Consider the following 17777-nt stretch of genomic DNA (forward strand, 5'->3'; position numbering starts at 1 on the left):
ACAACAACATCATAGAGAATAGAAAACACTTTGAATACCTTAGCAATCACATAGTAAAATCATAGTAAATTATGACTGCAGGTTAAGCACTAGTGATTTTCCTCAAAAAATTTGAAATTACTTTTTAGACTCTAATCTGAACTGAAGTCTTGAGCACGTCCTGTTGCTTTAGTTCCTTTTGTCCTGAGTTTTTCTAAATGCCACTCTCAAATGCTGTTTTTGTAATACATTGTTTCAACGAGTGCTAATCCTGACGGGGTGCTGACCGGCTAAACCAACAAAACTTCTCAGCCGAACCCTAAACATCCAGAGCAAGGGAAAATGCAGTCCCATCTTCAAAGCGATGTGAGATGAGCCCCCTGTGCCCTGCGCTTGTCTGTTCCAGGGCATGCTTCTCCTTTATTTTCCCACCCAGCGAATATGTATGAAAGCACCTCAGACTCCAGAGCTGGAACGAGGGTTCGTCTCGCAACACATTTGACTCGGGGCGAGAGGAAGATTAATATATGAAATAAATACCCCAAATGATGAAACCATAAGCGCGATTGAGCCTTCTCAGCTGGAAGCCGCCAAGGCAAACAGCGAAATACTTCAGCAGGTTTATTGTGATTTTCGCGCCCTGACGAATCAGGTTTTTGTGTTCCCGAGCTGGTCGCTGGGTTGGGTTACAGCAACTGAGCCACAACTGCATAAACTACACCAGCTGACGTGTCATAGAACTGAACATTTTAGTTGTAGCCATGTTCAGATTTTTCATTTATGTATTTGTTAATTTGTTCTTCCATCCTTTGAAAGTAATGAAAAACGGGTCTTCAGTCTAAACATGAAATATTTCAGAGGTTTGTCACTCTATCGGCCAGCTGATGAATCATCCTGCCAAGAGGGGAGCTGTGAGTCTGTGGCGCTGCCTTTCTGATGGCTTTATTTGCGTTCACATGTGACAAAACCCACACCATTCACAGTCATGGCATCTGTTTCGGATTGAACTTTGGCTTGGAAAAAGATACCCTGATGTATCCTACTCTTTCCTCTTTTTGCCAGTAGGCAGCCATATTACGAGTCTTACAGCTCATTCAGGGCCTATCAGATTAATAAAAGGCATTAAGGATTGAGAAGGGTTTTATGAAACTCAGTGTTTGAAAGTGGGTTATTTTCCACAAATATTTAATAGCCTGTTGGGCTCTTTTAAAGGCAGAGTGCTTCCATGTTAACCATAGGGATGGTTTGTTTAGGGTGAGGCCCGTTCCATTAAGATCCGTTGCCATAGAAAACTGATTGGCTCATTGATGTTGCTGTTTTTCATCTCCTACAGTGGTGACATTTCACATAGCTCAGTCTCCTGTTCGTTAGCAAACAAGGATTCACAACAGTCTAGCCATGATCGTTAGGTGCAGCTAGGAAAATTTGCACAACTCAGAGCCTGTGGAGGAATGTGGTTGTAATTTATCCCTATGCATCCTGAAACCCCTGTGGCAGTTTGGTCTGAGTCATTGGAGGGGAAAAAAACAAAAGTGAAAAATATCTAAGCAGCGCAAAAATCAAAAATGGGGCTTTCATCAACTTGTGGTGGGTTGTTAACACTAAAGTTATTTCTGTCTAGGTTTCGAATGTGATTGCGTCCCTGACTTGACCACATACTTCGTAATATGTGCCCCACTCCGCTGAAGTCCTTCAGCCTCATTCAAAGTTGCGGGCAGGGGTGCGACTCGTGTGTCCGCGTTCCCCCCTGAAACTCAATTACACTTGACTGATGAGGTGCACAGATCCGGCCGCAGATGAGGCGGAGGGCGGTTCTAATCAGATGCTGTCGCTTTTTATAAACGGCCACGCCCCTCCGTTCCAATTGGCTCAAATCGTGCAGTGCGCATAATTACACTGTGGCTAGTCATGTTAGGAGTGTTTAGTTCCGAAATGGGGGCGAAAATGAGGGAGAAATTGGAAGATAAAATGGTGTGTTAAGCTGCTGGGATGTTGTAAGTACAGTAAGAGGATAAGCAAGGGAAATACAAACAGAGAAAGTGTGAGAGAGATCCCAGTTTAAGTGGCTTTTATAAAGCCGCAGAGGCTTCCGTGCTCTAATGAGGAGGAAGTGCGGAAAGAGCTCGTCATGAGCTGAATACGATCCAAAGAAACCATTTTTAGAGATATGTTTGTATGTCTGCTAAGAAGCTGGGAGAGCCGAGGGAAGGATAAGAGAGAATAGTGCAGGGTTTAGTCTAACAAAGATAAAGCAGATTTCAAAGATAGGAGCTTGTAGCATAGCCACCCAACCATAGCAGTTGGGATGGAGAGTAAATCCTCTTCTTATAACTCTCCATTAAAAGTTTGCATTGAGAGACCTGCATCTGCAGTGGGAAGATGACAAAGTGGATGGTTTTATGCTTTTGCAATTCATACTGTCCAAGACCCATCCTGGTAGACAGGTAGAGGCTGTTTGACTGATGAGTAAAACCATCCAACCACGGTTTGCTCTGTTTTTAAGTGTCATTCGGGTCAGGTTATCTGAAAAAGTTGTTACCTCAAAAGAATGATCGATAAAACATTCTATCTCTCTTGTTATTGCACAGAAGTGTTGGTCCATGATCAGCTGTAGAGAAAACACTAGGAAAAATAGCAGGAATGTGTGTAGATTTTATCAGAATTTCCCTTCATCCAAGGGTAGCTGCTTTTGGATATCTAGTTTACCTTTGGATATCTTTGTGACTTCCAAGTCCCACAAACAAAGAGTGAGAGTATCTTGAGCGCCTTTCAATTTTTTGATGCTGTTAATGTTTGTCATTGGCAAATACAACATCTTGAGTTTGTTTCCAGGTATACTGATGCACACTTTATAGTTGTGTAAAGCCAATCGGATTAAAGGAATATGTGCAGTATTCATGTGTCCATGGGCAGTGTGCCATCTGAGGCTGAGACTCCAGTTCATCTAGTTTATTCCTTTTGGAAAATAAGTGGTGTGGAAGGGGGTAAAACCTCCATCCAAGAGGTGTGTCAGGTTGGCGGAGGACACAAGAGCCAGCAGACACCAGAGGGGAGCATTTGAAGCTTGGCCTGGAAAGAAGAACCTTCAAGAAAGGAGCTTTGAGTGACTTCATCTTACTTTATTATAGGAGAAAGGTGGACCAAAGTTTTTTTTGGGGGGGGTGGGGGGTTTCTTAAAAATGAGGAGTAAATCAGCACCCCCTTCCCTCCTTGAAAATTATGAGGACCTTTTAATACAGTCCTGTGATAAAAAGAACAACATTTCCTGCTAAAGGAGTCATTGTTTTCTCTCAAAATACTGTAGCAGTGTCACATTTAGGGGAAAGGCTAATGGTGTTATTTCATTATGCAGATTTATTGAACAAAGTCTTGATTGCTTTAGCAGAAGGCGGTCAATCCTCAACCCCAGATTCCCCTTTACTTCACACTTTTCTTTTTTCTTTTTTTTTTTCTTTTTTGATTAGAGCTTGTTAGCCAAGGCCTAGGGTGCTCCTGATTGCCATCTTTGCCTCAGCTATAGGGTTGAGAACTTACTAGAAAACATTCCCCGTTGTCCAACTAAATTGGAGGATCTGGAGGAGTATATGTTTCAGAGACGAGGCTGTGTCATCCAGGGTGATGTGAGAGTGGATTTGCTTCAAGGGTTTGAGTTTAGTCGTTTGATCTCCATGTGCCACTCCAGGCGTAAATGTGCGGCCCAGCATTTGTTGAAACACATCCATTCTGAGTCATCGTCAGTGCCGTCAGCACAGTCCAGACTCTCCTGTCATTGACTGGCTGTGATGGTCCACTGCTGTGTTTGTTCTGCTCTCATTAATGTAGCTGTTGTTTATCAAGAGAGGCAGAGGAGGCTGAACATACGCACACAATAACACCTGATAATCATCTGCAATGATAACACACTATAATACGCTCCATTCTTGCCTGTTCCCTCTTTTCTGTCTCTCATCTTCTCGTCTTGCCTCATGTTTTTGGGTCAAGGCTGGCGTGGGGACAGATATGGATAATTTCCCTATATAGTGTGCATTATCTGTTATCTTTATAGCTCTGTTTTTTGAGGATTTCTGTTAAGTACACAGTCATAAATCAGGAAGTGACCGTCCTTTTGGCACACTGGGGAGCTTCTTTTCTTCTTTGTGTATCTCTGTGTTGCACCTGTTAAAGTTTGTTCAGGTATTAGTTGCATACAACTTTTTAAAGGAAATTATATATTTATTTTTATAAATCTCTTTGTTTAAACATTCAGGTTTCTTTGCAGCACTGTTGGGATGATGCTTGGCACTCTTATGAATGGCATACACTACACAACATTAGATTATTACAGTTTTTGCCCTGATTTGCAGTCTGGATGTGTTGCTAGTTGACGAAAGCCAAAGCTAGTCTGCAGATTTTGAGCTGTCATAGCTGACAGATTTCATAAAAATTCACATAGTGTATGATGGGAAAAAATATTTTTAAACTTCAGACTATGATTCCATCCAGTCAGAGGATATTAAACATGCTTGATATTTTAAGCTGAATTTAGAACACATATTGTTTTAATTTCTCTAATTTCTTTAATTAAAATAAGTGTAGATTTTTAAGCAATGTAGTTTTAAATTATGAATAAAGATATGTGTTACTTCTTAAATATACACCATATAAGTAACATGTTGCTTCTCTATTAATTTCATTTCTGAACTTTGACCAATGGAATTCAATCCTTTTCTATCACTCCTGTTATGATTAATAATTGTATACAAAGCAGTTTAAAGCAGCACAATGTCTATACATAGGTAAAGTTGTTGCAAACTATGAGGAATAAACACCCCTCAGAAAAACAACCACAAGCCAAGCATACAACTACTCTAAAAACAGCAAAAAATAAATCAGATATTATTTTTCATTAAATACTTGATTTTATAAGTTGGGCTGCACACTTTGGGGGAAAATTGTTGTAGATGCCAAACTCATAAAACAGTGTTGTGCTTCACTCTGAAATATGCAGCACATTTTTTTTTTTCAATTAACTCTATTTGAGTTTAATAATCATGCTAAGCCATCTCGCAATTTGAATTTTAATTTCAAATAATTGTGTACCATAATAGACAGAATTTGACTGTTTACTTTTGTCTTCTTTTTAGAGCTGCTTTACAGCAGAATTGAATTTTGTTTGCATTATTGACAGAATAATTGCTTAACACTGTAAATATGCTTTGACAAAATCTGTATTGTATAAAATGCTTTATAAATAAAGGTGACTTGACTTGAGTTTGCTGACTCCATTCTGTGGAATGGATTTTAATCAGAGCTGAGCCTGCCGCACAATTTTTGGTTGCTGAAAGCACAAATCAGCCAAAAATATAATAAATGACCCAGAATGTGATGTGTGAAATGCTGTACATGACAGGCGTTCACACTGAGCTTTCTGCAGGAGTAACGTAATGATGTAACCGTTAACATTGATTGCCAGCAGCCTAAAATCAGCATCGTCTTCACAAGCTTCCACATGCCCACTCAATTCTTCTAGCCCATCTACTAGCAGGCCGCACGTGTGGCAGCATTAGCCGCCCCTGGCCAGTCATTCCCTCTCCTCCAGTTCTCCACTGTCTGCTCTTAATGGAGCTTACAGCGGCGGCACTCTGCCAAGCTGCGCCCTCACGCAGGCCCATACATCAGCCCCTGATGAGGCTCATTAACCCTCCTCTCATGACTCGATACACTCCTCCTCTTTCCCTCACTCGTTCGTCTCCATCACGTCTCCGCTTTTCTTCTGGCCAACGTGTCGGACTCCAGGCTCCCTTGAGTGTCGTCACAAATGACGAGATCATGAGAAGTCAAATCGGGTCGGAGCGGCCCTCACCTAAACCCCACCCCCAACCCAGGGGTCGTTAGTTTAGTTCTATTGATGTGCAGTATTTTAGAATAAGCAGTTTCTTGAGGAATGTGCTCACTTTTTATGACTTACTAAAGCAGATATATTGGCCAGGCTGGTCAATATTTGGTCATTTTGAGATGATTCATCATCAGCCGTTTGCATCAGTTTTGAGAAAATATTTTGCAAAATAGGTGCTCATTTGATTCAGGTAACATTTGCATTTGGTAGTGTATATATCAGCATCATATTGCACACCAGCAACCCTATAATCTCATTATCCGCATCAGCCTTGGAAATAACATTATTTGTTGACGATATACATCATCTTTGGTCATTTGATGCATGTTTCTCATCTACATATTTGCCTTATAGTACAGAAATTGGACTTCTCGTGTAGTCATTTTGTCCTTCTTACACAGCCTTTTGTCAATGATTTGCATTATTATTATCCGAAATCCAGGATTTGACCCCTGCCCCTTTGCTCACTCCTAGCTCTGAGGCAATGAGATGGAAAGACTTTCTTGGGCATATCGGTCACCTCCCTTTTCAAACCTTCTCGGAGCACGAGAGCACCTAGCATAGCATTAGCACTAGCTGTGTGGCTCATGAAGGGGCGGGACTTCTCTTCCCAGCGTGTTTGCCTAACACTTGTGCAAACACCCGTCTGAAGGATCGCACCTCCTGCCCCCGGTGACCCACCGTGGCATGTTTTGATTCATTAATTATGAAATAGTTGCACGTTCCAAACCTACACAAAAACACACATGAAAGGGAAACATATTTTATGATGTATGAATATTACATCCAGTTATTGTTACAGATGTCTTTATCATTAACCTTGTTAAAGTTGGCGTTCATAGGCCAGGAGAGCCAAAGAAAATACTTTTGTGGGTTTTTGTGAAATATTCCACTTTCTATGGGCTTTGGTTCAGTGGCTCGTGTTCAAATCCGAAAAGCAATTTAAAAGCGGTACAGCGCCACGAAACACTGATTGTCCAGATAGGGCCAAACAGAGGCCACACACTGGGTCCCGGGACAGTCTGGGTTCAGTGGGATCTTAGTCAGAGACTGTGTGTGTGTTTAAAAGTGCAATAGTGCAATTGATACTGCAAAATAAATAATTATCTTAATCAGTATTTTTATGTTTTTCAGTTAAAAAACATTCTAAACTATTCTATACATTTATTTAAGCTAAATTGCATTAGATATTTAGACATATTTAGAGATTATATATTAAAATAGCATTCATTTCACCTCACCCATTTAGTGTTTGTTTATTAAATATATTGGCATATTAATAATGTTTTCAGCTACCGGTAAATGTCTCGTACTCTTCATTTCAACACACATTACCGAAATGAAACCCATTGCACAAACATCCGCTGATTTTTCTCTTAAAATCAGCAAAGGAAATGCAGAAAAAGTTTCCTTGGCCTGCCAGTGGGTAAGTAAAATAAACATAACGGTTACATTCTCGATTATCAGACAGTGATTATCTTACCATCTTATGCTAGTTTATTATGTTATGCAATTTTGGTTCTCAAGTTATTATTTTTAAGATCTTTAAATATTTTTACTGGAGAACAAGATAAAAATAGTGATTATGGTAATTGATCATCCGCGCACATGCTTCAGCTCCCTTTATTAATCTTTTCCTTCTCTCTTTGTCTCACACTGTTGAAATAATTAGTCTTCTTGATGAGAGTATATTTTTGTCTTTTTAAATCATTTGAAAGAAAATAAACTGTCTGCTGGCCACATTAGCATCTGCTTCCTGTGTGCCACAGTATGCGCACACGTGTATGTGTGTGTGTTTTAGTTAGTTTATAGGCACCTGCTCCTGCCGTGGCATATTTCCTGGCATGCTTGGCACTGCCAGCGCCCAGGAATCCCCCTTCTCTCCTCTCATTTCTCCACATCCCATAGCCAAACCTCTACGGAAATCATTTGGAAAAAGGATTTGAGCATTAAAGATAACCACACCTGTGATTACCATTAGACAGAGGTGCTGTAAAATGTTAAATCCCTCTCTTTAGTTTAAGTTTCTTTTAATGAGCGGAAAATTAAACCTTTCGGGCAAATTCCAAGTGTTGAATTTTATATAATGATTTAAAAAGAAGTGCTTGGTGAGGTGATTTGTTTTCAGCAGTGTTTTAAGTGCTAGACGAGAGAGACAGAGAAGGGACCCTGTTACTGAAGGTAAGTGGGGGAGAGGTGAAGGGTCTCCATCCTCATGAGCTCACATGTCTGTGCTCTGCGTCATCACCACCGCAGTTTCCTCATTTCTCAATCTTTGTCAGTTCGATTCGTTAGACTCCTTTCTCTATGGTCTATTTAACAGTTCTCTGGATGCTTATTACCCTCAAGGTTTTAAGCACCGGAGGAGAGTGGAACCAGTGTGCTGGATGCTACTTTACTGTATGTCAGTCGTGCTTTATTATTAAACCATAAGCCACTGCTGAGTGTTACTATTTTGTCAAGATTAAGGGGTGTGGTAATACTTTACAATAAGTTCCATTTGTTAACATTAGTTAACTACTGCATATTAACATGAATTAACAAGGAAAAATACCTCTAAAGCATTTATTGGTCTTAGTTAACGTTCCAAACAAACACTTAAAATAATAAAATAAAATAAAGTCATGAATCTACATGGACTCAACATTTACAAACACAAAATTTTTATTTGTTAATATTATCTAATGGAGCCAAGCTAACATGAACTAACAATGAACCTTTGTATTTTTATTAACTTATGTTATCAGTGTATGGCCCATTGTTTTGTAATGTTAGTTAATGCATTAACCAATGTTAACTAATTAAACCTTATCGTGAACTAGTGTTACCAGAGGTGTTAGGCATTATGCTAAGTGGTAAAATTTCTGTAACACATTGTAAAGAGTAGATTACATTTGTGGAATATTATGCACAGCTAATTTGTACATATGAGGAATAAAGTCATTGTTTATCAGACAGTGAAGCTCAAATAATAGAATGATTTAGGTTGATGTGTATATGTAATATTTTGTTTCTCTCTGGTTCCTCAGCTGCAATCCGAGCTGGAGCAGTGTGAACGAGAGAGTGCCGAACTGCAGGAATACGCAAACTCCGTCCTGCAACAGATTGCCGATCACTGTCCGGACATCCTGGAGCAGGTGGTCAACGCTCTGGAGGAGTCCTGCTGACCGGACCAGATCACGGAGCCGAGCCCTGCCTCCTCCTCCTCTTCCTGCTTCTCCTTCCCTTTCTTCTGTGTTTCACTTGATTTCACAGGATGCCAGCCCACAAACTCTCTCACCCTCACTCACATGCACAAATCAAAGGACAGACACATACGGGAAAGACTGACAGCTCACAAGTCAAGTGCACGCTTGGATTGGCTTCGGGGTGTGGGAATGGTGGGCTTTCCTTCTGCCATCCCCTACCACCACATTCATCCTCTCCGCACCTTCAGAATCTTGTTTACGCTCACATAAACATGGGAAGGAAAAAAATCAACAGCATGAAAGCTTGGTATTATAAGACACATTCACTCATTTAGTTGTCTGTCTTGGAAACCCATCCTTCAGGAGGTGAAGTTCTCTCTGTGAGGGTCAGGAAATAGTCTCCTTATCTTGATATACACTATTGCCACAGCTTTTAAAAGCTGCAGGATTTTGAAACCGTTTTGAAGCAATTTAGATTCCGTACCCCCCCCCTCCCTTTTTTCTAGATGCTTTGTTACTGACGTTAAATTATGGGTCATTTGCACAGGGCAAAACTCCTGCACTCTCGAACCATCTGGTTTCACTCAAAATTTGGTTAATGCTCCGGTTGTGCCAGCAGACAGTCCGTGCGGACTTTAACATACTTTTACTATCGTAGTCAGTAGCGGGTTTAGATTACTGCAACCCCCACCATCTGGGAATTTACTGTTGACTCGGTTACTGGCCGATTTCCTTCTGAAGTCTCGTTCATAAAAGTTCTGAAACGGACAATATGGGTAATGTTATCCCGCATGCACCTGTCACCAGCTAAAGAAACCACAGACCTGGTTTGTGTCCGTTAAAGGTGAGAGGAAGAAAATTATTTGCCTTGGAAGTTGTAGGTTTATTGCTGCTAACATTTGTCTTTGCATATGGCAGGTTTGGTTCGGTTATGTTTTTCTTTTTTCTAGCGGCCGGCTCTCTGATGCTGAGGGCGGTAAAACAGAGGGTGAATTGCCGACGCAGATGTTGTGGACGCAGAAGTGCCTCATCATCAGAGAGCAGCTGCCACACATCACTGGAATAGGAAAATAGGCACCTATCACTCATTCCGTACTTTGAAAACTATGTTGTCTCACACTGGGATGAAGACTGCCAGTAGTTTCTCAGTTTGCTCAGTTTTCCAAAGCAAAGGATTGGAGACTACAGGATTTTTCTTGATGGATAAGGTCAAATAAGAGTAGCTGTTTAGAAACCCTCCTCTTTTATTCCACTCTCTCGTTTTTGGAACAGTTGGAAGTTGTTTTTTGCGGTTGCTTTGTGAGATATCATTAAGCTTTGATCACAAGCATCTCGCATGTACCATCATGCACCTCTCTTTCTCTTTGGTTGGCTTCATATCATCATCCTCGGAGCTGGGCGTCTCTGTTAGCACAGCCGGCAGGTGTATCCTCTTTCACTTTATGGTTATATGGGTCTATATCCGTTGGCTTTGGGTGTCCGTTTCTGGACCGGCCACAGCAGTGATAAGACACAACCTTATTCAACTTGTGATAAACCATTGCTTTAAAGTCCAGAGTTGACTGCCCCTGTGGATGACACTGGGTGTAACGTGCCCTCTGCTCTTTTCTCTATATATCTCCTCATCCCTCCCTCATTCATGCCTGTGTGTAGTTTTATGACTCTGACCTGCTGTGCTGTGTTAGTCATACTCCTCTCTGCACGATAAGTCCGACAGACAAGACAAACAGCACGAGGTCACAGCGAATATAATCATCTATCTCTCTCTCGCACGCTCTCATATCACTATACCACCTCTCCTCATGCCCATACACACTAGTTATGAGGGAACCTGCCACGTATTGTTGGGCTAGATGTTTTCTTCACCCAGATTTGACTGACCTCTGGGTCATACTGTGAGTCACTAATCTAGTAGCTGTAACTAGTACTAGTATATTGTCCTCTAGAGATTCATATTTGTTCATCTCTGTGAAAGATTTACTCTAAAAGAGGGTTTAAGTAGTTGGGCGAATCTCATAAAAACATGGTCTGGTCACATTGTACCCCAAAATGATAAGGAAAAAATAATAAGGAATTATATGTTGTATAAAAAGCAAGGAAACTAAATTGTACTATTTTCATAAAAAAACATAAATTAAGTTGTATTATTATTATTGTAATTAATGTCTTAATGGTATTTCTCATTAGATTCTGATTACAAAAAATACTGTATTACAGTTTTAAAAAATCCTCCAAAACTCCCAAATAATAGTTAAATAAGTGTAAAACATTTTATTTAAATTTGCATGAGAATTGGTGGAAGATATCTTTAATTGTCATGAAACATAGTAAAATTGTCTGTTTGTTTTCTTAAAGCAAAATATCATTTTCTGTTACTATGTACTTAAGCTGTTTTGTGAGATTCACCTTAATGCATTTATAATTAACTAGAGCTAAATGTGGCGATGTGTAGCCACTTTAACAACATATTCCCACGCTTACATGGACAATAACAAGAAAACGCCCGTTCGCGTGCCATTCTCACCCTTGGCACACAGATCTTATTGCAGTCATATATGTTGCATATCTGTAAAGTCTTTTATGGTTTTATGCTGTTAATTGCAGCTGATATCCTTCCTTATGAGGATGAAACGTGACTAGCAGCTCTGTTGAGTTTTTAAAATCAAACTGATTGATGACGCCTGTCCTGTTTTTCATCTCTGTCGCTTTCTTCCCTTCTGCTATCTCATTCACGCACAAACACAGTTTTGGCCATCACCCGTGGGTCTCTGAAATATGGGGCTCAGTTATCTACACCGTGGCTGAATCTCCCTGCTTAGACTAAACACAGACCCCTCGTGCATGCACGCGCACACACACGCGCTCACGCACTCACTATCACAGGCCCTCTTGCGATTTATGTCCTTCAGTACAGGAGCTGGCCTCTTACCGCCGCTCAGCACAGAGCACTCCAGAGAATTCACTAAGAAAACAAAAAGAAGGAACGCTATGATAACTGAGAGCAGATCAGCGAAAGAATGACCCGGCGCTTTGCAGAGGGTGTTATTGTGTGTTGAGTGAGTGTCTCTCTTGAGCTCTGGTATTTATGTGATTGCTAGTTATAGGCAGACCTAATCACACAGAAGTGTATGGAAATTCCCTGCAGGCTTTGGATCGCTCCGTATGTTCAGAGGCTCCCTGTCTCAGTGATTCCTCCCTGTGTTTTTGAGGAATTAAGGAGAGATCTACATCAGCGCTCTCTGTTCAGTAGCACTTTTTATGAAGCCTGTATCTAGCACAGTTTTTTGAATGCAAATTAATTCACAGTACCTTGTAATACTCGCTCAGTCACCTTCAATGACTATAACGCATTATAAAACATAACATGAATTTGGTGTTCATGTGTTGTTTTTAAGGGTGTAACCATTAGATAAGTATTATAGTGTATTAAACTCGTCATAGTTATTCATAAGAACACAAAACTGATAATAAGTAATTAGGAATGCATTGTATAAGCTAAATTGGGCGCTTTTTAATCTCAGTGTTGGAGAGTGGCCCAATTCTGTTTATATAATGCATTATAACACCATAAACCTGGATTCACTCTATATATAACCGTATACAGGCTTTATAGAGGTGTTTTATGTTTATTTTTGTTATAGTGATGGTGCATGGCTGCTTGTAGCATAAGCTAACTTTCCATACCGTTTGGCTTTTTCCATCTACCTGGCTTGAAACTGCGTTCTGCCATGAGTGTGAATGAGCATGAGGTGTTGCTTCATGTTCTAGTATGAACATTTTTCATCCTCATTAAACTCACTGAGGCATGTCTGTGGAGGGAGAGAGAGAAAGAGCAAGCGTGGGGCGGCCAGGCTTCACATGGGCTGTAAGGACCCGACGTATTTTCCAGTCGCTCATTTTGCTGTCCAGATTTTTAATCTAACCTATTTTGCCCCATTACATGAGACATTTATCATACTGTATACTGAAATACTTAAATGGGTTATTTCAGGTTATATGTCCCATAATTCTTAGCGTTAATCGGTAGTATTGCCATCCAGGCTTGTTACTAAAGACCTTGACACAACTGTGAGAACACGGCCAGAGATGTCTCATACACACATGCATACATAGAAATCTATATTTATTAATGTTGATGGTTGGACCTAGATTAGTTGAACAATTTGCACAAATGTCTGTGGAAGAGAATATATCCGTCTGAACAAAATGGCTGTTAAAGGCTATTAAAAAAAGAAAAGAATGAACTAGTAACACTAACAGTTGTCTTGAAATTAAAATTAAAGAAGAAGCGAAACCTTTCTAAGTGTCAAATCAAAGCTGTTAACAAAGATTTTCAAAATTGTTACCATGTGGTTGATGATGTACTGTTGCTATCTTTTTCTGCGTCTCGTTTGATTTTGATTCCAACTCATCTTACAGTTTTGGGATTGTTTGTTTTTGTTTTGCAGTCCTTGATAGTGTGCGTGATTGCAATCTTGAAAACTACAGCGTGTTTTATAATACAAAACATGTATGTCTATTCTTGGGCTTGGAGAAACATCCATGACCGTGTTTCGAGTGGACTGAAGGATGCCAAGACCTCTGCTTGAGAACTGTGATCCTAATAGCACTCTGGGTTGCTGGGAAGTCAGTGTTATTTTAGATTAGCATCATTCGTGCGTTTGCAGGAGATGATAACCATGTTGCGCTGACTGTTTTGGTCAGATGATCAGCATCACTCGACACAAAGCCTCATTTGTTGTTCGTAGTAATTTATCGCACACGTAAACACACTTAAAAATTTTATGGTGTCCTAAGTAGATTGCCTATTAAATTGTTTACTTATTAACTCATCTTGAATTGTCATTATTTACCCAAACGGTCCGTCAACACGTCCACATTTTTCATGCATTACTTCCCTCCACTTAGTTTGATGGACTGAGACTGTTTAAAGCATGAAACCACATAAAACATCCGCTGAAGGATTTGGCAAGTTTATGTCTGACTTTCCGTGAATTCGGTGCCAAACGAAGCTAGTCTGCTTTAGAAAGTGCCACAAATAATAACCTGCCTGTCGTTCATCAGCAACCAAAGCCAGGTCATGTGACCTTTTACTGTTTATAACAAGTTTGTTTTATATTTAAACCTTTAATTGACACAATAAGAGGTCAAACCGAAACCAGGCCTGCTGTGCTTGGTTAGCTGCTGGAGTCCAGTTAGATGAAGCACCAGAACAGACGCCTTTATTAAGTGTATAATAGAACTGTTTGAGTGTCTGAGTAGAATGAAGCAGTATTATTCACAAGGACCTTATCTTCATTTCGACTCAGAAATGTGGTGTATGTGGTAACGCAGTCGTTTTCTAGACTGTTATAAAGAAAAGTGTGCCTACTTAAGAGAAAATGTCAGGCTTGTAGTTGGCACTCCTGTTTTTTTCCTCTGGATTTTGTCCTAAGAGAGTGTCAGACCTCAATATCACCCCATCCACATCATGCTTTCTTGGCTCCAGCAACCCTGCCTTCTGTCACAGAAGGGTCTATCTTTTCTAATGATTCATGCTCTTTTTCTATGCAGTACACAGAAACACTGTCAAGAAGGATTCTCGCCCTTTCCCCTTTAATTTAATGAAGAAAAATAAATGGAAAAATGTCAACTTTAACCCAAAGCTGGTCATCTTTTCTTTTTTTTTTCTTTCTTATTTTAGTATTTTCATGTTATCAGAAAAGACTGCCTTATGTTTATTTGGAAAAGATAAAAGATTTCTGTAAAAAGAAAATGAAAAGGCGTATTGTATTCAGCTTTTGCCTTTGTATGTATATAAACTCTATCATTCAGTCCTTTATTGTGTTTGAGTGGTTTCTGTCAATCATGATGCACTATTGGTCTTTCAAATACTACCATATGTACCATTCTTCTCTGCTAACTTAGTGAGCTGCCTACTTAGACTGCAAAAGACACATTTATGCTACATTCTAAGATATTTTGTTTTAGTCAAAAAAAAAATAATGCAGAATCACATTTATCCTTTGTGTAAAAGATGGACTAACAGTTGAGAGAAATGTTGATTATGATTTTTTTTATTTCATTCAATAGTTCACTAAAGTTGAAAATTGACTATTTTAGCCAATATTTATGTATTTTATGCTCATTTGAATTTTATGCTACATGCTAATAGCGAACCTTTTTTGGAATCATTAATGAGTCATATTTCTTGTGGCAGATTTAGTGTTCCAATGAATCATATTATGAAGTTCCATTTAAGTTAGGATGCTGCATTAGAAGGCAACTGCTTATGTAGACAGTAAACAGCAGTTTTGGATCAGAGCTAATGTGTCCCATAATTACTCCGTGAGTCAGTTCATAGGACTCGTATCTGTGTATGCTGGATTGTTGTGGTGACATCCTCAATGTTCAGCAGGAGCCTTCCTTCCTCTTCTGCCTCTTCTGTGTCTCTCCACTCCAGACAGAAAGAAACCTGTGTGATACCGACGCCTCAACCCACAAAAAAGGAACGCAGATGGTCCATTGAGATGTTTTGGTTTCCTCCTCCAGCTTTTGGACAGACCCCCCCAATGATTGGATTTATTGCCAATTACACATCACTACTTAGGCCACCCAGCGGAGTTCCTGTTCCAGTTTACACTCCTCATTTTATGATATACAACTTGCATGCAGTATATATCAAGCAGCGACTAGAGCATGCAGAGTGGGAAAGATCCCATCGTTTTGGGGAAAATCACTGGAGAGGCCTACCAGGCCAAACCTGTGTTTGCTAAACACAGGCAATGAGAAGAATATGACCACTATTTAAGCCACCATTTAAATGTGCAAATTTCAGGGGAATTTCCCCCTGGGAAGACCTTACTTACTGTATGTGCTGAGCCTGGTCCAGAAATCACAGGAGCTACATCCAGACTCATACTTTCAGAGTCGGTGCTGTTCCGTGAAGAATTAACTTCTCACCAGTTAATGAAGTAAGAGGTACACTGCACAGGTGTGCAGTATAAACACACTCCCAGACATGCTACATCCATACTGCTATTGCATTTGCATACTGCATAGTAGAGAGGTAAGCACATTCTGACCAGGGTTGTGCCTTTCAGAAGTGAGTTTAAAATGTGTTTAAATTCCTATTCACTTTCAGAATTTGAATTAAGGAAGCAAAAAGGATGCGAAATTGCAATTTAAACTTAATTAAGAAAAAGCTCTGTTTGAAAGTTTTGAGTGGAATAAGCCTTTACGTTTGAAGATCGATAAATTCAAATTCACACTCATGAATTTAAAGCGAGCCCATTTTGAATTTCGTCTGACTCTGACGCAGTGAGAGTCTGTGCATCTCAGGAATGAGGGAGATCTGCCCTTCCTCAGCCTGGAATCATGGCGCTGCTACTCCTGAATAAGCAGACCAACCAATGATTGGCAACCATCGCTATCCCATAAAGCCCTATATCCAAACAAGAGTGGCCTGTAGAGCTCTCTTTCTGTTTAAAGTGCATGTATATATAGAAATACTTGTGCATATGTTTTTACAGAGAGGCACAGAGGATAAGAGGTCCGTGTGTGGGTGTGGAAACGATGTGGTTTCAACCGTAGCGGCCAAAGGCACACTGATTGCAAAAAGCAAGGGAAGAGAGTGAAAAAAGAACAGCAAGCGCCTAAAATAAATGCCTTGTCCATAGTATGGAGAGGCATGGAAAAACACCTTTTTTTCACATCACTTGACTTCATGAAGATCATAAAGAAAACAAGACCCGTCACTTACGTGAATGCGGTGCATTGTCTGGGTTTTGAGGTGAGTTGCACTCAACAATTTGTCCGTCCTACTTGGAAACGGCATTATCATAAGCAAAGTTTGCTTTAGTGCACAGAGTTGCACTATACGTGACTACGCATAGGGGAAGGATATAAGAGTGATATGTGACATGGAGAGAGAACTAGAGTACAATTTACCTGTGCAAAACTGCAACAAGGCTAAGGTGTAGCTACACTTCTTCATTTCTTCATGACACACTGGTCCTAGAATATCGGAACAGATTTGGAGAAATTTAGCATTACATCACTTGCTCACCAATGGATCCTCTGCAGTGAATGGGTGCCGTCAGAATGATCTAGTCCAGACAGCTAAAACCATCACAATAATCCACAAGTAAAAAAAAAAAGTCTCAAAGTCTTGAGAAGCAAAAAGCTGCATGTTTGTAAGAAACAAATCCATCATCAAGGCATTTTAACTTTTAACATTTTAACCAAAATATCCATAATAACACTTCCTCCAGTCCATTCCCTGTTGTCCTCTCACATCAAAAACTGTTTTTGCTTTTAAAGAGTGCTTGATCTGTACATATTTCTCATATGACTATTTCACTGGAGAAAGCAATATTATGGATAGTGGAATTTTAGCCAGAACAAAGGTTTGAAGTTAAAAACATCTTGATGTAATTGTTTCTTACAAACACACAGCTCTTTGCTTCACAAGATGTTAATCGATGAACTGGAGTGGTGTGAATTATTGTGGTGTTTTTATCACTGTTTGGACTCTCATTCTGATGGCACCCATTCACTGCAGAGGATCCATTGGTGAGCAAGTGATGTAATGCTACATTTCGCCAAATCTGTTCGGATGAAGAAACAAACTCATCTACATCTTGGATGGCCTGAGAGTGAGTACACTTTCATTTTCAGGTAAGCTTTTCCTTTAAAGCAATTATATCTTTTGTATCAAAACTCTAATGACTTTGAAAAGTAACAGCACACTTCTC

General features: G+C 39.9%; 1 protein-coding gene across 7 annotated transcripts in view; it reads left to right on the plus strand.

Moving 5' to 3' along the window:
• LOC109075953 (ELKS/Rab6-interacting/CAST family member 1-like) overlaps positions 1–14861 on the plus strand; it is a 191814-nt gene extending 176953 nt beyond the window's left edge. For all 7 annotated transcript variants that reach the window (XM_042738654.1, XM_042738660.1, XM_042738675.1 and 4 more), the window contains one exon: positions 8884–14861. In XM_042738654.1, the coding sequence (XP_042594588.1) occupies positions 8884–9021 (138 nt within the window). In that variant the 3' untranslated portion in view covers positions 9022–14861. The remainder of the gene's footprint in view (positions 1–8883) is intronic.
• The last annotated feature ends 2916 nt before the right edge of the window (positions 14862–17777 follow it).

This window comes from Cyprinus carpio, chromosome A4, assembly GCF_018340385.1.
Source record: "Cyprinus carpio isolate SPL01 chromosome A4, ASM1834038v1, whole genome shotgun sequence".
Taxonomy (NCBI): domain Eukaryota; kingdom Metazoa; phylum Chordata; class Actinopteri; order Cypriniformes; family Cyprinidae; genus Cyprinus; species Cyprinus carpio.